General features: G+C 45.7%; 1 protein-coding gene across 1 annotated transcript in view; it reads left to right on the top strand.

Moving 5' to 3' along the window:
- FAM171A1 (family with sequence similarity 171 member A1) overlaps positions 1 to 23,132 on the top strand; it is a 116,186-nt gene that overhangs the window by 74,660 nt on the left and 18,394 nt on the right. The window contains exons 4-5 of the mRNA XM_033100772.1: positions 7,979 to 8,137; positions 12,468 to 12,644. Of these exons, the coding sequence (XP_032956663.1) occupies positions 7,979 to 8,137; positions 12,468 to 12,644 (336 nt within the window). The remainder of the gene's footprint in view (positions 1 to 7,978; positions 8,138 to 12,467; positions 12,645 to 23,132) is intronic.

Here is a 23,132-nt window from a genome sequence, read left to right as displayed (position 1 = left end):
TGTTCGCTGTGCTTTTCCTTGTTTCAGTCAAGGTGAGACTTGCCAAGGATAATACTGGACGATTTTGTTTCAAGTTCTCTTACCAGTTGGAAGGAAAGCTATCTGTATGTAGGTCGTTTTTGGTCTTTGCAGTTCTGTTCTCTAAAACCAATATAAAACTGAATTTATGAATGATGCATTAAATTTTTGTTCTCAAACTGGTCAAGTGTAGGTGCATTTATTTTCTTTAATGGATTCAGAGGAGGGAAAAAAAAGGAATTCCCGCCTGATGAGAAATGGAAGTACTATAAGCCATTTGAATTTTTAGTGTGTTGCTCAGATGGCATAATATGTCAAACTCTCCTGAGAAACAGAGGAGGTTGTATGGTAGCCGTTCCGTGGTGACGCTTTGCACACGTGTGCATCGTTTTAGATGCCCTACCGTTGGGTTTATTTGACACGAAAGTCAGAGATTTGAATGAAGGCCACGGGGTGGGAAATGGAGACCAGATAGGAGAGAACGGAGCCCGTAATTCTCATCAGTCAGATGCCTGATGCTTCCGTTGAAGTTTTTGTTTTGAAATGTGTACAACTAAATTGAACAAACTCATGATTGATGGGAGTTTTCCTTAAACAATAAAAAATAAAAAGCCTGCCCACCTGTTTCCTTCTTTGTGTGTATGGAATCTGAATGCTGACCACACACACCCTGAAATTCTTCTCCCATCAGACTAGGTAGGATTATGTAGATGCCTTCAGACATACGAGGACATAATAAATGCATGTTTCCAGGGGAAGTGGCCTTAGTGGTCAGTGATCCTTTCATATTAAAAATAAGGAAATCTGTGTGGTTATGGGTGGCATGGCTTTGTAAAGAAAGCCTGGAGCAGTCATATGATGACAGGGTGGTGAAGGGCAAGGCCCTTGGTTACCTGCAGGGATTTTTCCCCAAAGAGGCTGTATCTGAAAATGCACAGGTTGTTGCAAAATACTTGCAGATTGCTTATAGACTTTGCGGTGAGCGTGGAGAGAACACCTGCGAATTGTTTTAGAAGAATCATTTCCTCTGGGAGTGTTTTGGACTTTGCCGAGAAATACATTCACGCTGGAACCTTGTGGGGAGGCGTTAGGTGGTGATGCCAACATTTAAACCTCAAGGTGGTTAATTACAAGGTGTGAATTAAAGCTGGAGTTGGTGGAATGCTGGGGACTAGACAGGGGGGATTAGAGCCAGCCTGCAGCTGTGGCTCCCAGAGCGTCTTGCAGACCTTCATGCTATCTCATGAGAAAAGGGCATGTTGTCCACTCAGAATGTGATGACGGTAAATAAGAAGGTGCCATAAAGACGCCCTGGGCAGCGCCTGGCCGCGCTGTGCTCACGCCAACTGGCACGCCCCAAATCGGTGGTCTCCATCTGCTGGGCATCTTCCTGCTCTCTTTACTGCCCCCTAGACGCCCCTTCTGTTCCCCAGGGCAGCTGCTGTAAGTCGCTCACACCACTTGCTTCATCCCCTCCCCACCTCATACCCTGCCGCTTAGCAATGACCTTGCCAGTTGTTCACAGGGAAAGATGCCTTCGGTGGCTTTCCTTCTGCCCTCTTTAAGCGGACACTGTGACATTCCTGCCTGGGGTTCCTGCCCCCACCAGGAGCCCCTTCTCACTCACGCGGGCTCCTGTCCTTATCTCCTCCTCTCACATCTCCCTCCACGTGTGCCGAATCTGTCATCTTTCTTTCTAGTTCTTTCTCGGCTCCCAAAATTGTGAGGTCTGCCATTCCAAGAGAAACCCTTCTTAATCCCTATTTCTTCTTCCAGTTGCCTCATTTCCCCTGCCCACCCAAACTTTGGAGAGGTCAGCCCTCAGCAACGCACACCTTTAGCTCCCTTTTGCGTGGCCTCTCCGTTATTTAGAAATTTCTCATGCTGAGGGCAGCAGGGGCCAAGTTTCCAGCTGCGGTGGCTGCTTTCTGGTCCTCGTCCTGCCTGCCTTCTCCGCTCTGTAAACTAAGCCTTCCTTCCCGTTGAATCTCTCTGCTTCCTCATGGACTCCCACCGCCCATCTCTTCTTCATGGTTCCTCAGTCTCCTTCCCAGGTTCTTACTGTTCTGCCTCTCCCTTATTCCAACAACGGCCTTCACCTCCAGCCACCTCTTCGGTTTCGATCCCAAAGGCCACTGTCTGTTTTTGGAACTCTATCATTTCTCACTTGACCTTCCTAGCTGATCACACTGACTCTCTCCACCTACGGGCATTTCCCACCTGGCTATCAAACTGGGTAAAAACAAGCGGGGTCATGTTGTTCCCATACCAGTAACCCCCGGAGATTCTCCCCTGCCGGCCACTTCAAGTCCAGACTCTTGAGTGACCAGGATGTCCCGGGCTGTTCCCATCCCCCTCCTTTGCCCCGGGAACCCACGTAACCTGTACTTGGCTCGCACAGAAGTCCTCAGGCTTCCGGACACATGAGACCTGCTTTCAGATGTGCAGTCTCTTCCATCTGCCTCCGTACGGCCTCAGACACAGCTCACAGGGAGCTCCTACTGAAGTTCTTTTCTCCTGGGCAGTTGGTGGCTGGCTTTCTCTTAAAGTTTCTCCCGTACTTTTTAGCATGGCTCTCTCATGTGAGCGCTGCAAACGCTATGATAATTAATCTGCTTCCAGGACTACCTTCTGTGCTCTTGAGTTCCAGATGGCAGGGCATCTGGCCTTTCCTCTTCACGTCTCCGTATGTGTCGTTTGCATTGGTGTCCACTAAGTGTGTATGGTGCAGTTTTGCCCCTCAGGGACGTTCGGCAATGTCTGGAGGCATTTTGGGTTGTCACAGCTTGGGAGCTGCTCTGGCATCTAGTGAGTAGAGGCCGGAGATGCTGTTGGACATGCCGCAATGCACAGGACAGCCCTGTCCCCCAACAGAGAACCACCTGGCCCGAAACGTTAATAGCGCCGAGACTGAGGAACCCTGACCTTGTCAGAATTGAGACAGACCTTTACTAGGGCATAGGCCTTGCCCAGTATAACTCAGCTTTACATTCCATTCTATGACCTTTGTAGAGGGCAAACTATCTACAGACACGGTGTCCTGTGTTTCACAGAATACCTGCTATTAAGGATCTTCAGTCTAAAAGAGGAGAGGAGATGGGAAATCGTTGCTTATCCTGCACCTGGTATGTACCAGGAGGCACCGTGAAGCGTCATCCACACATGTTCTGATCTAGCACCACACAATCGTGTTGTGAGACGGGCATCAGTCATACCCATGTTAAAGATAAAGAACCCAAAGCCCTGAATCACTCAACTAGAAGGTGGCAGAGGAAAGATGGAAACATAGAGCTAAGCGATTCCGCCGCCCGTGTTCTCTTCTCATGGTTCTCTGATCAGGCAAATGTGCACCTATGCAAGTAAACAAAATACAGGGCACAGAAAGATCAGTGCTGTCAGAGAGATACAGATAGAGTTTAGAGCTTGGGGTAGGATCAAGAAAGGCTACATAGAAGAGGTGGCATTTGGGATGCACCCCTGTGTAGAAGAGGGGTAGGATGTGCAAATAGAGGATGGGAAGAAGCTTCCGACGTGGAGAAGAGCTGGGCGTGTGTGTAGAAGCAGAAAGCGGTACAGTCACGCTTAGCCAGAGGATGGGAGCTGATTGCTTGGCGGTAAGTAGAGCATCTCTTCTGCGGTAGGCATGGTGCACCAGGAAGGGATATGGAGGTTAGAATGAAAAGAATTCGTTTCTGCCTTTTACAAACAATTACTTTGGGCAAGCCACTTAACCTCTGTGCCTCAGTTTCCTTACCCAAAAAGGATAGAGTTCCTTCTTCATAGGATTGTTGTAAATACTAAATAACATTATATATATGAACTTTGTAAATTCTAAGCACTGAACTATGCCTCTCATGGCACAGGTGGAATAGTAGTTTGGGTCCACATTGATCTCTCATTGTTAATTTGGGAAGTGGTGGTGATCCATGGAAGGTTTCTGGGCCGCGAAAGGACGTGATCAGAGTGGAATTTTAGAACAGTCATTGTGGAAGAAGATGAAAAGGGGTAACTCTGAAGCACAGAGCCAATACGGAGGCTTTTACAGTAGTTAAAGCAAGGGGTAACATAGGGTAGTGAAGGGTAAAGGCAGCAGGCGAGGGAAAGATGATGCTGGAAATGCTGATGAGGGAAGACTGGCCAGTCCTGGCACGTGAGCGAGTCTGCAGAATAACAAGGAAAATGATGGTGACAACCTGGAATCACACCTGGGTGTTGGGGGAAGTGGGGTGTCGTTAACTATGAGAGAAGGCAGATGATGATTTTAGAGTGCCCGTGGGCATCCAGGTTGGTGTCTAAAAGGCAGAGGAAACACAGATGTGGAGCTCGGCAGAGAGGCCAGAGAGGAAGGTCACAGTTGAGGTGGCGACACTGGAAGGGAGTCAGGAAGGAGGGAGCCCAGAAACAGCAGAGACATCTGTGGCAGCCTTTGAGGAACTGCGGCATCGTGGTAGGAAGAGAAAAGTACTTGCAGAAGAAAAAGGGGGCGGAGTCTGGAGAGAGCAGATTTCGGGACCATGAATGCCAAGGAGGGTTCCCAGGCGGGGGCCGGGAACAGAACTGACCATTGTGAAGAGGTCAGTGAGGACAAAGGCTAAGATGTGGTCATGGGGTCTGCAGATTATACAGTCATCAGCTGACATTTCCAAGGGCAGTGTGTGTTGGGGGTAGAGGCTGCATCACTGGGGCTTGAGTAGAAGGAGAGAAGGCATTCGCTTATGGGAATACAGAGTTAAAGTCATGTTTTATTATTTTTCTAGATGAGCAAGGCATGGGTGTGTTTGTTGGCTGGGGAGGAAAAGCCTGTAGATTGTTGACGGAGACAAAAATAGTTGGCTGAGCCAAGGCTTGCAATAAAACAAGTAAAAGTTAGGGTACTTGGGTTGCCCTCAGAGGAGAGCAGGGACAGAAGAGAAGAGGGAAGAACAATTTTAAAGTGCGGAGAAAGGATGTGGTGGCCCCGGGATTTTCAGTAGAGTAGGGTCTGAGCATGTTGGGAGTTGGTGGTGGAGCCCTAAGTTTGAGAAGAGCAGAGGAAGTTTGAAACAGCTGCTGTGGGGAATGTGGGAGGGAGGCTTCCAGCAACGACCAACACACTGTCCACACTCCATCCAGTCACCTCCCTTCCTGAAAGGTAGGGGGTTTAGCAGCTTTAATACATGAAGATAGGTTTAAGGATGTAACCGCTCCCCGACCCCACACATACCCACTTTCAATTTTATTTTCACCACAGCTTAGAAGAGCCTTGACCCTTAGATTCCTCAGGTGTGTCCTTGGTCATTTTACCAGGAAGACGTCTTGCCTGAGCTCAGTGGGGGAGCATGTTTGGTCCTTCAGGGGACAGGTATCCAGGTCCAGGTCACAGCGTGTGTCACATCAGCTGGGCCGGCCACATCCGCTTGTAGCACGGCCCCTTGGTGCCCTCCCACCCCCAGCCACAGCAGATAGAACCGGATATCCCGCCAGGGACCAAGCTCTCCTGCACAAAACGGGAAGAGAGGCAGCAGGAAGAGAGAGGGAACAGAGGTGGGGAGAGGAGGGCATCTCCCACTGAGATGTGTGGCATGCTAGAGAATGAGAGAAGGTACGTGAGAGACAGACACAGAATTGGGACAAGACGGCCAATGGCCCCGGAGAGCTGGGGAGCAGCCTTGGTTTGTGGTGTCCAGGCCCCAGACCAGTCCCCGTAAGGCCAGGCTGGGCTGTTATCCTTAGGTTCAGCATGACTCCTCTTCACCTTTCAGCAACCTCCCTTTTCCCTGGTCTGGTGTGAGGAGGTTTCTGTTCCTTCCTGCCGAGGGAGCCTACACGAAGATCTCAACCCTCTTATCTCACAGGGCCTTTCCCTAAGGCCTGGAAGGGTGCACGTGTCCCCCCCAGTTCCAGGGTAACCAGCCTGGACTCTGCGTTCTGCCTCGGCCCTCGTGAGGACAAATCCCCTTTTTGCCCTGTTACACTTGACACGCTGAACTGTTCTTTTCTTTGTCTCAGTGACGTCTTTGTCTCCCCGCCCGCTGAGGGAGAACCAGGCATCAGCAGCATTTTTAGATTGGAGCACAGTGGAGAAAGGGAAATTAAGTCTCAAAAAGTTCACTATCACTGAGAAAAATAATACAACACAAGCAATGAACGGTGTTATGTCATTGGGGACGAGGAGAAGAACATGCAAGGGTAGGCTTTGGCTTTCCGTGTCCAAGGACAACACAGAGAAGCAGCACAGAAGAGGCAAACAGCACGTGTGGGAGTGGAGGGAAGGGCTTAGGACATGCCACGTGCTCCTAGCCTGGGATGGAGCGCTCCTGGGAAGCGTGAGGGTTTGAACTCGGTGCAAACCACGGAGACGACAGCAGGAAGACAGCAGCATTCTAAGAAATCAGAGGAAAAGAGGACTGGACAGTGGAGACTTGGACGTTCAAAAGGTAGAGATCTGTGGATGCTGGTACATCACCAAGGTTTGTTTTAGGGGTGACGAAAAGGGCACCGGGGGTCTGGATTGATGTATGTGTCCAGTGAGTGTCAGTGCAGGTGACTGAGGTTAGACAGGACTGACGTGACTTTGGGCCGCTGGCTCGCATGGCCCTGAAGCTGGGCCTGTGTGTGTGGAATGGAGGACCCGTCATTTGAGCAACGTCATCAGTGATTGTTAGGGACTTGGGGAGCATCATGACCACCTCAGTTGTGCGTGGTCAAGGCAACCTGCCCCACACGTGTGTGTGGGGGGTGGTCAGGCCATTGGGCTTCTCTGACCTCAGCTGTAGGAGGAGATGTGGGCTAGTCGATCCTCTGGCTCTAAAATTCCCTTATTCTAGAGCGCTTCTAGATAGGTGCATGCACCCACCCCGCCTCCTTAAAGGTTTCTGGTCCTGAGTGAAAAGGAACCCTGGAACAGACAGAAAGACCATCAGTGGGCCGGCCTGTTGGGCCAGACCACATGGCTTGGAGAGAGGGAGACCCCAGCCAAGCACCCGGTCTGCCTCAGCCTGGGGTAGGACACAGGATGACGACCGTGGCAGGGCAGACCACTGTCTCTGCAGAACCACTTTATTTTAATCAGGAGAAATGCGTACTGTTGTTAATAAATGCCACAACTTCCATTTCAATGAATTTTTGACTTGATGATGTTTTGCTGGGTTTGTGCAAAAGGACTGAGCACCTTTACGTCTTGTGACTGTCGCCCCAGCATTGGGTGAAAACAAGTTCAGGTTTTACAATGAAAACAACATGCAGAGCAAAGTCAAACGACGGATGACGTCACAAGTAGGAGTGGGGCCGGTCGGCTCAGCCGTCCTTCTGCACAAAGGAGTGGGGTTTGCTGAAGGGAATAGCCCTGCACATCCTTGCAAGAGTCTCGTGATAAAATCCGCCACGTAACCTCCCACAAGTAGGATACACCCGTCAGAACTGACTGGATGCCAGCCACATGGCAGCTTCTGCAGGAAGAAAAGCGTTCGCTACTGTTGGACTCTTGTTTGCAACTCTTGTCCAGGCTGCACATTTAATCCCCTGGGTCTGCGTCAGTTGGGTCTGTGGAGTTTAACCACATAGAGAAGGATGTGTTTGCAACAGTGTCCAAGGGGCTCTCTTGCCTTGGTGGTGTAAAGAGATTGCCATCTACTTGTTTTACTCACATGGACTCTGCTTCCCCAAATGTTACCCCTATCCATAGGCAAATCCTGTGCAGTGAAAAGACTGCCCACAAAGAGCATTTGGGAAGCTTTTTGTTAAAAACCTAAATAACATCCTGTGTCAAAACAAATGTGACAATGGGCTATTATTTCTATCCCTATAATAGCCCCTTGTCCATTCAGTGTCCTGTGTGAATGGGGGATGGGAGGAGAGTGGGGAGGGCTGGGTGCTGGGGCAGAGGAGCCTTGCCGAAAACTTAGAGAAGCACTTCCTGGTTTTGCATCTTCTAAAAACAAACTGCTCCTTGGGGGGGTAACTCAGAGGTTAATTTCTGCAGGTGCTCGGCCGCAGCCTCGTGTCCATTTCCAAAGGAGAGCTCTGCGCTTGCCTGAGAACACCAGCTACAGTGACCTGACAGCTTTCCTTACTGCAGCCGGCTCCCCTTCCGAGGTGGACAGTTTCCCGTATTTGCGAGGATTAGATGGAAACGGAACAGGTAATTCGAGTCTCTTCTCTTTTGTGTTTGAATCTTTATATGTGGCTGGAAGGGTTCGTACTAAATGGGAGACCCGAAGTTGCAGAATGGGGAGCTCTTTCTACAAGTTCAAGTGCATTGAAACTGTTCTTTCAGGAATTCTGTACCACCGCAGAGTTCAGTTCTAGTCACTGTCTCCTCGAGCCTTTCTGCTGGTACCAACTGCCTGAAGCACCTTTTCTGGGCTCTCCTTTGGTGGACTAAATATATTTAATTCAGAGAAGTTCCTTTTTTTTTTTTTTTAATTGGAGTTGTATTTTTTTTTTTTTACGTGAAATCAGAGTTAGAGTTTTTTCTGCCCTCTGTCCTTGGCCTTTTCCCACTTGCCCCTGGAACATGTGCAGAGAGGCACAGCCCCGCCCACCAACATGTCACAGCTGGGAGGGAAGGTAGCAGTGGGGCTGATTCGAGATGAGCAATCCAGTGCTCTCCACCCCCAAAAGATAGAGAAACTAAATGCCAACAGCCAGAACAATGTAATAAAGCCTCATCGGTAGAGACCTGAGGTTCTGAGCCTCCCGCCTCCATTCGCGCCCAGCAGCACCATTCCTCAGTGCACTCGGCGCTGGCACAGACCGCGGCCCTTCTGGGGACCGGAGAATGGTGGATTCTAAAGTCCTGAGTCTTTTTCGTGTCCCCTTCTTTTCTCGGATACATTGGACTAGTCGCAACATGAACTGGAAAACCAGAGGCTGTTGTGGATTAAATCCTGATGGCTGAGGGAGTTACTGCATTTCCCAGGGACACTTTCATTGACCACCGCTTAATGGTCCTGTGCTTTAAATAAACGGATCATTCTGAAAAAGCTTTTAAACCTGAAATGTCTGATCTATTTTGCAGAATATTAATAAATGACTGGTCGCAGATCAAGGTGACCTGGTGATTTGTCGTTCGCCTTTTCCCCTTCTGCAGTACCTGTTTTCAGAAATATTTCTTCTTTCTTTAATTTTTATGGGATGATGCAATGACTAGTCAGCGATTGGCCATTGGACAGATGCATGGTGGTCATCTTAAGTAAACAATATTGGGGAAAAGTGTTAACTTTTGCTTTAAATGTACAGCGCTGGGAGAAAGGCGTGTTTCTGGGAATCTGATAAAGTACAACCTGAGACCACTGTGAAACCTCCACCCAGTCTCCCCAGCAAAATGGTACACAACTGTGAAACCCCAACTTGGAGGGACGACCTCATTGCTGGAGCTCATTCATTTTTTCTGTGCCCCATTTCCAAGAGCTCTTGAATAAGTAATGAAATCTGAGATGACGGGGAAGAACGCCGAGACATAGGACTATTGATTTTAGAAGCATTTGGTTTTTTTTAAAGTCACTGTTATTTCAGAGGGAAGAGAGAAGGTCTTTGGAAGGTTGTTTTCCACTTCTCCACCACATTAACTGATAAGTTGGCCTAGGAAGAATTCTTGGCGTGCTGTTTGCTCGCACCCACGAGGGTGTGGGGGCATGAACTCCGTGTTGCACCCCAGCAGCTCATCAGCGAGGTCCCCATGTCCGGGTCACTTTGTGCAGTTGCTCTTGTGCCCCACTCTTGTTTGCCTCCTGTTTTGTAAACCGCATCGGAGAGATCTCAGCTTGGAGTGAGAGCCTGGACCACATGTGCCTGTGTGAGATGACAGGTCATAGCTGGAGTTCAGTGAAGGGGATTGGAGACCAAAGTGCTTCCGTTTCCGTGGAGCATCCCAAGGGCAGCTGTGTTCAGTTTAGAGGGAGCTTCCAGTGTCGTAAATACAGGGGCGCAGCCACGTGGAGGCTGCAGCCGCGTTCTGTACTTTTCCTGGCATCACTCGGGGAAGCCCCGCCCACACGGTGCCTGCTCAGCATCTCCCTCTCCCCTCTGGCTGCTAAGAAAGCCCAGGACTGTTTTCTAGAAATTACTTCTGCTTGTAACTCCAGGAAGACGGAGAGGAGTCAGTAAAATGACTCATGGGTGAAATTTCCCTGAAGTGCAGAAAAGTCGGTAATATAACAGAGTGCCAAGCCATACAGAACCCTACATGCAATCTGAGCAAAACCCCTCCTGTTAGAAGTGACGAGCTGGAGGCCTCCGAGCGAGCGCAGGCCAGTGGTGCCGCCTCTCCGCCCCCATCCTGTTGCTTTGGCCTGACACCTATCTTTATTCAGACATGACGGGAGCCAGGGTGGAAAAGAAAGGAAAGACTTCTTTACACACAGAGCTCATTGTTTTGTGCAGAGTTCCAGTCTCATAACAAGGACTGCAGGGAAAACAATTTAGCCCTTCAAAGTATGAAATCTTCCCAGAGTAAAGAAAGTAGGAGGGCAGAGGGAAAGTCATTTGGAAGGCATTTAGTGGGGCGTTGAGAAAGGAGAAGCCTCAGCAAGCAGGTAGAATTGCCTGCAGTGTCTTCAAACCGAGGACTTTTTAGAAGAACATTATATCACATGAACCTCATGCATGTTGCTTTAAGTTAATTGGCCCTTTCCTGCAGGGCTGTTCTTCCTTCTGAATGTTTAGAGCTGAGTCGGTTTCTTTCCATAGACTCACTGGAAAGCACCTAGTCCAACCAACCTCCTTAGTTTTGCAGATAAGTAAAACAAACGGCCCAGGAGTGACATCACTTGCCTAAGGCCACATAAGCAGTTAGTGATGGATCTGGTACCGGAACCCTGACTGCCTGGGCCAGGAGTGTGCAAGATAATAGGAAGGGAGAATCGAACGGTGATGAGTGGGGACGACAGGGTTGCCACTTCTGGGAATCAGGAGGCGGAGTGAAGTAGGAGGAGAGGATGCATGACGAGTCTGGGGTGCTCTCCTAGGTACTTTGCCTGCTGCTCCCCTCCTCAGACTTCCTGTCTCAGGTTCGATGAAACAGGCAGCACTACCTAACTGAAATGTCATTTCTAAGTTGTTTATACAACGTCTCGTGAGTTACTCAGTCTCGCTTGGTTTTAAGTTTTATCTCACCTGGAATGTATAACAGAACCCTAGACAGGTGCATTGTGCACCTTGCTTTGCTTCTGTGTTACCTTTGGGCAGTGAGCACATTTAGGTCTCCATCCACAAGATGTTTTGACCAGAAGTAGGGTAACTTCTGGGTTTGGATTTTCTTTACCTTAAAAGGAAGTGGCCAGACTAAAAGGTTTAAGAACTTGAATCTATGGACCTCTTTGGATCAAATCCCCATTTCCATGCCTTTCCCTACATTGGAAAACAGAGACAGGTACAAATGATAAAGGGTAGTACTGTCATGAGCTGTATAGAAATTGCTCTATGAAGGGTTTACTCGTAGCTATAATTTGTTATTGAATCTCTAAAATTGACTAGGTTTGCTTTAAATGTTTAAATTTAGTCCTAATTGGAGGTTCGCATTAGCTCAGGTAGTGGATGGGTAGGTAAGTATATAAGTAGCTTAATAAGAAATCCTATTGATTGTGTTCTAATGTAGCTTAAATTTTTTTATCACTGCATTTTTGTCATTTTGTCAAGGAAAGATTTTAAATTATGACAGAATACATTTTATGGGATATTATATTTCACTGGAGAAAAGTTTTTGTTTTAAAATGGATAGCTTATGAGTATGTGTATAAATATAATATCTCTCTCATAAGCATGCCCTAATTTATCTGTAAAGTCGGCAGGCATTAAAGCATTGGCTTGGATAAAAGGCCTCTAATGCAGAATAATTGGTATATTAAATTCCTTTTAAACAGATCAAAATAACAATGGTAGCTAAAACAACTCATAAATATTTTAAGCCCAAGTTTGCAATAGTGTACTTTTTTTAGTAGAAGTTAAGTAATATTTTCAGGCACTTCTTGAAGAAATCTCCGTGTTTTTTTTTTTCAGTAGTCTCTAATTGCAAATATTGGGTTTCATTTTGGTAACCTGCCAAGCACTTAACATGTACATGGAGCCCAGCCTGTATAGGAATCCATTTTAGGGATTTCTACACACACCTAGCTCCCTGTCACGTTGTAGACGATTCCTTCCCTTTTGAGGCCCTTTTTGAGAACAAAGCACAGTAGTTAGAATGGCAACCTGAACTTGAATCCCAGCCCTATGACCAACCCCCTCAGACCGGCCCCCAGGACTACCCTCCCGGAGCCTCAGTTTCTTTATGTGCAAAATGGGGATTTTTACCCACCTTTGGAAGGTGGTGGGGAGGATTATGTGTGTGGTGCTTCATGCAGTCCCGGGCCCGTGGGAAGTGTGGTGCTCGGTAAATGGTCGTAGCTACTCCTGTTTTTTCAAGAGCAGTTTCTGCAGCCCCATGTAGTTCCTTGGTGTGCATGTGATGGAAAAATGCCTCTTGCTTCCAGGAAACGGCACCAGGTATGACCTGACCCCAGTCACAGCCCTCAGCGTCCACTTGCTCAGCAGCGATGGAACACCGGTGTTGGTGGATGGTCCCATTTATGTCACCGTGCCCCTGGCCACACAGAGCAGCCTGAGGCACAATGCCTATGTTGCAGCATGGCGCTTTGACCAGAAGCTGGGTAAGCCCGAATCCTGAGCCGACACTGGCTAACAGATTACTTCATTACTCTTTGACTTTCCTATCAAGAGGCTTGTGCTGTGCAAGTCTCCTTTTCTTGAAGGTATTGAATCCGGTTGCTCCCACAGCATTGCGTGGTTTCTGGTGGGTAAAGCTAACTCTACCGTGACATTCAGGCATGTTCTGTGGAGTTCTTTTTGGTTTGTTTTCTTTCCTTTTCTTTTTTTTTTTTTTTTGCACATTTAAGCTAATTTACTTGAAAAGAATCTTTAAAAGTTATTAGAGCTAAAATTGGCTCTTCTGTATCCTTTTGTTCTTTAGAAGGTCATATGATCTCTCTTGGTCCTGTGGTTTTCTTTTTCTGTTTTCTGAAAAAAGAAAAACATTGCCACCATTATACAAAAAAAAAGAAAAACCACCCAAAGAAAAAGAAAAGAAAAACCACCACCTAGAGAAGACCACTATAGTATTTTGGATTATGTCCTTCTGGTCATCTGCTATGCACAGATGTATTCGTTATCGATTGCTGTGTAACAAATTGCCCCCTAACTCATCCTCTTTAAACAGCAGTGAATACCTGTTATCTCACCATTTGGAAGGGTCAGGAGCCCAGGCACAACCTCGCAGGGTGGTTCTGGGTCAGGGTCTCTGGCAAGGCTGCAGACAGGCTGACCGCCAGGGCTCCGTTCATCTCAAGGTTCAGCCAGGGCTAGCGAGCACACTCTCCGTCTCACTCCCAGGTTGTTGGAGGCTTCCACTCCTCACAGGCTGTTGGGCACAGACTTTCCTTCCTTGCCCCATGGGCCTTTCCATAGGGCTGTACACAACATGGCAGCTTGCTTCCACCAGAGTAAGTGATCCAAGAGAACATAAAAAATAAAGCTAAAAATGAAAAAAAGCACAAGTGGGCACAATGAATGTCACAGTCTTTTATAACCTAATGTCAGAGTGGTATAGCATCACTTCTTTCCATATGCTGTTGATCACACAGCCCAGTGCTGGCAGTGCGGGGTGGAGTGCACGGGTGTGTGAACACCAGGAGGTGCGTGTCATTGGGGCCCGCTTAGAGGCCGCCTTCCACAAAATTTATGGGTAACAGGAACGGGGCCATGTGTTATGTACAGTTCTGTATCTGCTTTTAAAAAAAAAACGCGTTTGTCTATCATGAACGTCGTTCCATAGCATTAGCTATTATTCTGCAATGTTAATATTAATGAGTGCATAGTATTCCATTATATGGATATGTTCTTACAATTAGGGAAAACATTACTATTCTTAACAATGCGGTGATAAATATCTTTGTAGCTGAATCTTTATGCACGGCCATGAGTATTTCCTTAGGATAAAATTTTAGAAGAAGTGGAATTGCTGGTTTAAAAATGCATAAAGTTCTAAAACTGTTAATACATATTTCCAGATTTTTCTCCGGTAAGTTTTATAGCTGACACTCATAATAACAATACGGGAGTACATGCTTACGCTTAGGATTCTGCTGGCACGTTGGTTCCTGTACCACTTTGGTTCCCATCCCGTGAAAGTCAAAACTGGAAAATACCAGTTTTCAAATAACGCAATTTGAATTATTGAGAGCCTTTATATATATAATGTATTTTCAAAGAGACCTAATTCCTTGAGTAGTCAAATTATAGGAATTTATATTTGGAACTAAATGCCTGGGGTTTAGGGGTGGAAGGGGTTGTTTTGTTTTACTCTCTGAATAATTACTAACAGATTCCATAATTGTGTGGGATCCATCGATTTTACCAGATGTATTAAACTTGACGTTGTTAAATGGATTGTTCTGCCACATTAACATATCCTGCACGAAGTAAGAAGGGCACTTGGTCGTTGGTGTGTGTTCTCTGTGATTTTCTGAGGCATTGTGGTCACGGTCAGGACATAAAGAGCCCTGGGCCTCCCAGGAGAAAGCAATTTGAAGGGAGTGTGACTGAGAGAATCTCTGAAGAGCATGGGAATTCTGACAGGAGGAAAGGACCTGGATAAAGAAGAATGGAGAGAAAGCAGGAAAGAAAAAGGGGAAATCTTGCATGTTGTATCCTGAAAACTTGGGTTCTGCTACTTGTAAAACTGTAAGTCCCATCTAGGAGAATCACTTGTGCCTGTTTTCTCGTTTGTACAAGGCTGCACTTGTTAATTTTCATTGTCATGTATATTGTACCTGTCTCCATGGGCCCATCCTGTTGGTCCCAAACACCCTTGGGTCAGTGCTGTGGAGAGGCAGTCTAGAGTGTGGTTAAGAGCAGGGACTCTGGGGGCACACTAGATTGGGATTCCAGTTCTGCTACCCATTGGCTGTTTGGCCCTGGCCAAGTTACTTAACCTCTCTGTGCCATGGTTTCCTCAACTGTGAAATGGGGATAATAATAGGACTTAATGTTTTTTTTTGAAGAGCATATTAGAGTTCTCCAGAGAAACAGAACCAATAGGATGTGTGTAGAACACATGATACATTGTGTATATATGTGTATGTGTTTGTGTGTATCGGGGGAGGGAGAGAGAGAGAGAAATTGATTGATTGATCGAAGGAATTGGGTTGGCTTGTGCAATTGGGGAGGCTGGTAAGTCCAGTATCTGCAGGGTGTACCAGCAGGCTGGAGACCCAAGGAAGAGTTGATGTTGCAGTTGGAGTCCAAAGGTAGTCTGCTGGCAGACCTCCTTGGGGGAGGTCAGTCTTTTTCTTAAGGCCTTCAACTGATTAGGTGAGGCCCACCCATTTTATGAACAGTAATCTGTGTTACCCAGTCTACTGATTTAAATGTTCATTTCATGTTAAAAATACCTTCATGGCAACATCCTGATGTGTTTGAACGGATAGCTGGGGACGCCAGCTTAGCCAAGTTGACACATTAACCACACGAAGGAGTAAATGAGTTAATATTTGTAAGAAGCTTAGTACAGTGCCTGGTATACGTAGCAAGTATGCCCTAAGAGTTTATTAAGTGCATGGTCTGGTGAAGGCTTCCCCTCCAGGCCGCTTTCCCAGATCCCCCTGAGCCTGGATTATTTGAAGAATTGTTCCCCACGGGCCGCCTGCTTTTCTTGACCCTCTGCAGTCCCGCTTCTGCCTCCCCACTCTCTTAAAATCAGCAGCTGCGTGATCGTGAAAGCAGGTGACCTCCTCGTCCTCTTGGACGTCTCTGCAGCATTTGATGGTTTTCCTTCCTCTGTCGAGGGCCTTCCTCCCTTGGCTCTTAGATTCAGTGTCCCCCTGGGTCTTCCTAGTCTGCCAGCCCCTGGGCTCTGCCCTGCACCCAGCCCCTGGCTCACTTTCTATGCAGTCGCTGGGGCACCTGACTGCTTCCCACACCCCACAACTACCTGTGCTCCCAAGCCGTATTATCTGTGTGTCTCGCTGTCTAGTAGACGTCTGTTTCACTGGAAACTCAGATTCAACATGACTGAAACAGACTCATCGCCTCCCTCATCCAGCCTGTCCTCCGGTTCATTTCTGTTTCCTCTCTTGGCTGAGGGTGTCATCTTCCAGACCTTCGCAATAGACGCCTCAGCATTATCTCCAGTGTATTCTTTTTGTTTCCCCTCCGCACCTCAGCTGCAGCCATGCCTGGCCCCTCGCAAAGTCGTGTTGATGTCACATCAGGGTTTCTCCAGCTCACCCATCTTTGCGGTACCTCTGCCTCGGTTAAGAGACTTCCCTCTTTCCTGGCCAGTTCCCACAACTGCCTGGCTGCCTTCTTCCTCTCCTCCCCACTAGTGCTTCTGTGTTGCTACTTGAGTTATCTTTCAAAACCCCAGCCCACTGCCCCATGGGAGAATGTCTCAGAGGGAGGGGCTCAGTGTGAGGCAGTCCACCCTCCCCGCATGGCACCCCTGTCCTCAGAGCTGCCCTGCCTGCCTATCCGTCTCACTGCCGGCCACTGTCCTCTGCACACCCTCTCGTCTACCGCACCACACTATTTACCCTCCCCTGGGGTTGCTGAGGCCTCCCTCATAGCTTGGCGCTTCGTGTGAGCAGAATCTCTCCTTTCAAGTCTCTTGCTCCATCCCTTATATGCAGTCATTTCGGCCCAGTGTCCGTATTGCAGGGGTCCTAGGAGCGTAGAAGGACGCGGTCCTGCCGTTTCCTAGTTATTATTATCTGTGTCCTCACTGGGTCTTACTTCAATATTTTTGAATCCTGATCATCAAGAACTGTTCCTGGCACATACTAGGTACCCAACTAAAATGTTCCTCGAATGATTGCATCAGACGAGGATCATTTAGATGTTTTCAAAATCAAGGTAGTTTAAGATATTACAATGTAATGTTTGTACTTAAGAAGACTGCATACAAATAATTTATCTTCATATATGTGTATGTGTGTGTGTGTGTGTTTAATAAAAGGAAGATGCTTTGAGCTCTTTTGTTCCGAGAATGGACAGTTATGATGGATGTTCCCCATCGTTGCTGCTATTATTCCTCTGTTCCTTCCTACCACCTCTTTTTTGAATGACTGTATTTGAATATGGATGAATAGGGTTGGCGTATAAAAGGTTATGTTCCTAATACAGTTGACCCTTGAACAACCTGGGTTTGAACTGCATGGGTGTACTTACATGGAGATTTTTTTTCAGTAAATACACAGTCGGCCCTCCGTACCCCTGGGTTTCACATCTGTGGATTCAGCCAACCATGGATTGAAAACCATATTTTCAGTCCGTAGTGGGGACTCGGCGGATGTGGCAGGCCAACTGAATGCATTGATCTCCGTCATGTCATGTAACAGACTTGAGCATCCACGGATTTTGGTAACTGAATGGGTCCTCGGACCAATCCCCTGTAGATCCCGAGGGACTACTAAGTTTTGTGGGACCCAAAAGTCATACGAGGATTCTTGACTCTGCAGTGGATCAGCACCCCTAATTCCCCGAGTTGTTCAAGGATCAACTGTTCAGTGAAGCTTTCTCTAGGGCAGGGGTGTCCAAACTGCGGCCCGCGGGCCAACTGCGGCCCGCAATCCATTGTTAATTGGCCCACAGCAAATTCCAAAAATATATTTAGTTTACTTAAATAAACCAGGTGAGGCAATACGTACTTCACCTCGGGTGAGTGGCCCGGCTGTTTGTGTGTTTTACCGCATATGGCCCTTGGTGAAAACCATTGAAAAAAGTTTGGACTCCTCTGATCTAGGGATTCATACGTGCACATGTCATAACCGTATGGCACAGGTCTGGAGAAGGGGCAGCCTGCTCTCATTATTTTATTTGTATACAGCTCACAAATAACACACATGTATTTAAAAAAATTTTTTTTTGATATATGTGGCCTCCCAAACATCTCTACATCCCAATCCCTGGACCCTGTGACTATTACTTTGTGTGGTAAAGGGATTGTATAGATGTGATTAAGTTAACACTCTGGAGATAGGACATTCTCCTGGATTGTCCAGATGGGCCCACTGTCATCACAACGGTCCTTGTCAGAGGGGGCGCAGGAGGAGTCAGAATCAGAGGAGACAGCAGTGTGGTGACAGAAGCAGAAATTGGAATGATGCACTTTGAAAACTGAGGAAGTGGCCACAAGCTAAGAAATAACAGGCAGCCGTGAGCAGCGGAAAAGGGCAAGGAAATGGGTTCTCTCTTAAGAGCCTCCAGAAGGAACCAGTCCTGCCTACACTTTGTCTTTAGCCCAATGAAATCAAACTTCTGAGCTCCAGAACTATAAGGGAATACATTTGTGTTGTTTAAGTCCCTATGTTTGTGGTAATTTGTTACAGCAGCAACAGGAAACTAACACAAAATACAAATCAGTGAAGGCTCGGAAGTTATCCAATTTTCTGTTTTCTCCTTGGAAATAATCTGCATGGCATTCAGCCTTTTTGCATTGGAAATCTTCATTGTGTAGTTGATCTAGTTCCATTGAAATGGTCTTTTTAACTTAGCATCTACTGTGAAAAATATAACTGCCAAATTTCCGGCTGAAACAGATTGCATGTGTACAGAGAAAAAGCCAGCGTTTGGATAGTCATTCAAAAATAATCAAATGATTTAAAATATGTTTTCTGAAAACTTTAAGATTGGATGGACATTTCAAAGAAACCATATGTTCTTTAACTTACTAAACTCAATAGAAACCTATATATATAATTTCATACGGGGTTTTTTTATTATTATTATATTTAATTAATAATATTATTTAAGTAAAAATTAAATTATTTCAGTGAAATGAAAAGTTCCAAGGCAATATTATCAGATTAGGGGAAAAATCGGAACATGTCTTAAGCATATAACAAACTATGAGGTTGGTGCAAATGTAATTGCGGCTTTTGCAGTTATTTTTAACCTTTGAAACCGCAGTTAAACCGCAAACAAATGAGCATGGCTGTGCAACCTAATAACTGCTATTTATGATTAACTCAAATACAATAATCACTTCAAACCGGTTTAACACTTTAAATTATCTACTTTGAGACAAGTTTAAGTAATTGCAACTTCAAAGTGTTTAACAGCCAGATATAGCAATTTGTGAATCTGTTAAAAATTTTCACCTGTGTAAGCAAACAATGACCTGAAAGCTAAGAATGATTTTTACATTTTTAAATGGTTGAAGACAGAATCGAAAGAAGAGAATTTCATGACACAAAAAAGTTTAAGTGAAATTCAAATGTAAACTTCCCTAATAACATTTTATTGGATGCTATGGACTGAATGTTTTTATCCCCCCCACAAAATTTGTATGTTGAAACCTAATCCCCAATGTAATAGTGTTTGGAGGTGGAGCATTTGGGAGGCGATTACCCCTCATGAATGGGATTAGTGCCCTTATAAAAGGGACCCCAGAGAGCTCCCACGCCCCTACCGCCACATGAAGACATAGTGAGAAGGTGTCATCCATGAACCAGAAAGCAGATCCCTACCAGACACTGAATCAGATGGCACCTTGCTCTTGGACTTCCCAGCCTCCAGAAATGAATTTCTGTTGTTTATAAGCCATCCAGTCTATGATATTTTTTTTGTAGCAGCCCAAAGGGACTAAGATATTGAATCACAGCCATGCCCATTTGTTTGCGTATGGGCTATATGAGTGCTTTCTCGCTACACCCACGGAGTGGAGTGGTTGTGACAGACTGTACCAGGCGTGCCAAAAAAATGTATACAAGTGGACACATTGGTCAGTGTTGCTCAAGCAGTAGTTCGCCATAATCAGAAGTGTCTGGACACTGATGGTAACCACTTTGAGCACCTCTTGTCATTGCAGAAGTCAAACGTGACTTGTATTCATCTTCTGTTATTGGTATATATTGAGTATTATAATTTTAGTACAGTTTTTCTTTCTTAAAATATATATACACTTTTTTGGCACACTCTGTATGTCCCTACAAGTGGAAAACATTTACTCTCTGGTCTATTACAGAAAAATGTTGTGATCCTTGATCTAAAATGCATTCAACAGGGAACTTCTTACCATTCTAGTATAAGAATGCGGTTGTATAATACATTACACTCTGTAGGGCCAAACTGGGGGCCTGACTCAGTCACAATTCGTACTTTCCTGTTACCCAGGTTGGCCCTCCAGCATTTAGCCAGAGTGACTCTTGATGCTCATAGTGATAACACCTTCTTTATATGGCAAGATTTCAAACTCTGGAAAGAAAGATAAAGTTCTTTCATTTCCATGGGACGTCTATTTGAAAAATAAATCCACACTTTAACACTAATTGGAATACATCAATCCATGACTACTGGATAAGTGAACGTTTACTCTCAGGAGAGAAACAGAGAGGTGTTCCCTTCCAAGCACCGTTAGCGTGGAGTCAGTATTTGATGTACCCATTTATCGCAGTCGTCTTTTTTTTTTTTAATGGCTACAGTTGTCTTTTAATTTTTTCTGTTGGACCAGGAGAAGAATTTCCCATTATAAAAATTAGCATCTCCATATTTCAGCTCATATGTTCATTGGAGGGTGATCTAATAGATTTAACACTCTCTTAGAACATAAAGTTGGATTTTGTCTAGTATGTTACAATAATACGAATTGGCTGATTATAACGTGTACCCTCAGGAAAAATGGTTTCGGTTTATTTGTTTGTTTGTTTGTTTGTTTAAGAAGTGCAACTTGCGTGCTAGAATGGAAACTTTTGCTGCATTCACATGCAGTGCTGGGGCCATCGTGCTAAAATGCCACTTCATTTGTAGTGTGAGAGAGGACATGAGTTAGTGAGTCTCTGTGTCTTTTCCTTTCAGTAGATATCTCTCGTGTGTGATCCTCTAATGGTACTCTCTCCTTTGAAAAGTGATACAATGCCAGTTCTTGTGTCCCGGGTGTCACCGTGCCTAAGGGGATGGGACAAAGTGGACATACACACCTTCTTACCAGTCGTGTCCAGGGGGCCAGTACGACCCAAAGGAAGTTCTGTTGGTCATAGTGAATGCATCTTAGCTGAGGCTTTCTGGACAGTAAGAGAGGATTATGTCAGCTTGCTTTTATAAGCATTTACTTTCTTTCTCCTGTAACTGGGACAGCAGATGGCTGTACGATGTTCCGGGTTGTCAGACTGCTATCTGACTTGTTGCCCTGGGGAATGGTCCCTTATGAACAAGCAAACCAGGTCAGTGGTTTGCATTTAAAGTGACCGATGGACATCGACTAGCAAAGCAATCAAGATTTAAGATTCTGTATGTGAAGAGTTTCTGCCATTTAACGATAACTTAGGTTACTCGATTTGAATCCTCTCATTCTAATGAGATGACAGGAATAAAAGCATGTTCTAAGTGAAGCTGCATTTTAGAATCCAGTTTGAACTGCCTTCCCGAAACAGCCTGCAGAGTGCGCGTGGGTTGCTATAGAAATGGTGGTTACTGAACCAGCTTCTTATCATGTATGGCGCATATGTATCAGGCACTAGGGGTACTCACTCATAATTGGCCTGTAGTGGATTTGTCTCTGCTTTTGATGGTGAACATTTCTGCTGATGCTGGGCTCACTGAACTAGTCCTTTTAGGTAAGTCATAGCCAGCCTGCCCTTGAAGGTGGAGATTGATTTAAAATATAGATCTCAGATTTTGTTCCATTTCATTGTGTTTTGGAGGGAGGAAAGGGCGGGAGTTCTTAAAGCACTAAATTATGTTTGTAACTGTAAGAAAATGAAAATATCACTAGCTTATCTTTTTCCCTACATATCATCAGCATGTGTCCAGATAGAAGGTGACATTGCAATACTGAGGTGTAGTGATTAAATTATAAGGATGAACTGTCTTATATTGGCTGGGCAAAAGTTAGAACAAAAGAAGGGAGTTCATTTCTCTAACAAATATGTATTTACACTGTGATATTAATTTTAGAACCATACGCATTATCCTTAATTTTTTTCAAAAAGAACAGACTTGATAGTTAAGGGTATTAAACAAAGAAGGAAGCAGACTTACCTATCTAAGTGGTTACACTTATATCCTTAAGAAAGATGATCTGAAATAGGTCTTCTCACAGTGAAGGCTATTTCTTAGAAACAAAGAAATAACTCTCAGGAAAAGTCTCTACGTTCTTTTCCCCGGATATTAAAATTGCCCGTAAAAGTGAATCGGGCTTCTATTAGATATGAAGGAGGGGGAAATTTACCTGCAAAGAAAGCTGATTGAAGTGATGAACAGAAGAGAACACTGAAGGCGTAGGACTTAATTTGGGTAAATGATGACAGTCCAGTGAAAACATTGTCTTGCCAGAGACGTTGGCTGCCAGGTGCCCAACAAACCATGACTTGTTTTCGAGACACAGATTGGTATCTTTTTGCCACGATGGACCATTAGCATTACAGTTGCGACGTTCCATTCCCATTGTCCAAGGACTGGAGTGAGGCCGCGGAACGCATGCGCTGCCCGTGGGGAGGACGAATGCAAGCGTGATCTCAGACCACAGACATTTGTTTTCTGATGTTGCCTAGCAACTCAAAAAACCAATCTTGTAATATCAATCCATTCCTAAGAACTGTTAAGCCTTTTGTGTTTGTAGCCCCCTCCCCCCCAAAAATGAGAATTTGTAGAGAATAATACCATCACATTTACTGTATTGTGGTTGTCGTTCAGGGCCCCTTTTGTTTTGAAACCCTATTTTTAGAGACGTCATTTTCCTAAAGTGTCATATCGTATAGCACTGGAACTTCTCATGCCTGACTCGAACTGAAACCATTTTTGGCAAGCCTTACAAATGACTGTTGCCTGCTCTGTGGTCTTAGAGTGTGTGGATCAATATGTTCCTCCTGAAAGAAAATGCGTCTTGTGTTACAACAGTCAGCTCTGAACCACCACGTACGGCATATTCACTTTGTGGGTTACCTGTGGCAAGTTGGCATCCACCTGTCGGATGCCCCAGCCTGTGGCTGCTGCAGAGCCCTCTTGCTTTGCCACTACTTGGTTTGGGTTTTAAGTACTGCAACTAACATGCTCATTCTGACATCAGCCTGGGTGGAAAACAACTAGGAAAATAAAGTTGCCATGATGGACTTCAGAACCCAATACTTTTTAAATGTCTTCTGTTT

This window comes from Rhinolophus ferrumequinum, assembly GCF_004115265.2.
Source record: "Rhinolophus ferrumequinum isolate MPI-CBG mRhiFer1 chromosome 5 unlocalized genomic scaffold, mRhiFer1_v1.p scaffold_110_arrow_ctg1, whole genome shotgun sequence".
In the NCBI taxonomy this organism is placed as follows: domain Eukaryota; kingdom Metazoa; phylum Chordata; class Mammalia; order Chiroptera; family Rhinolophidae; genus Rhinolophus; species Rhinolophus ferrumequinum.
Note: the sequence above shows the minus strand (reverse complement) of the source record. Positions and strands in the feature narration are given on the sequence as shown.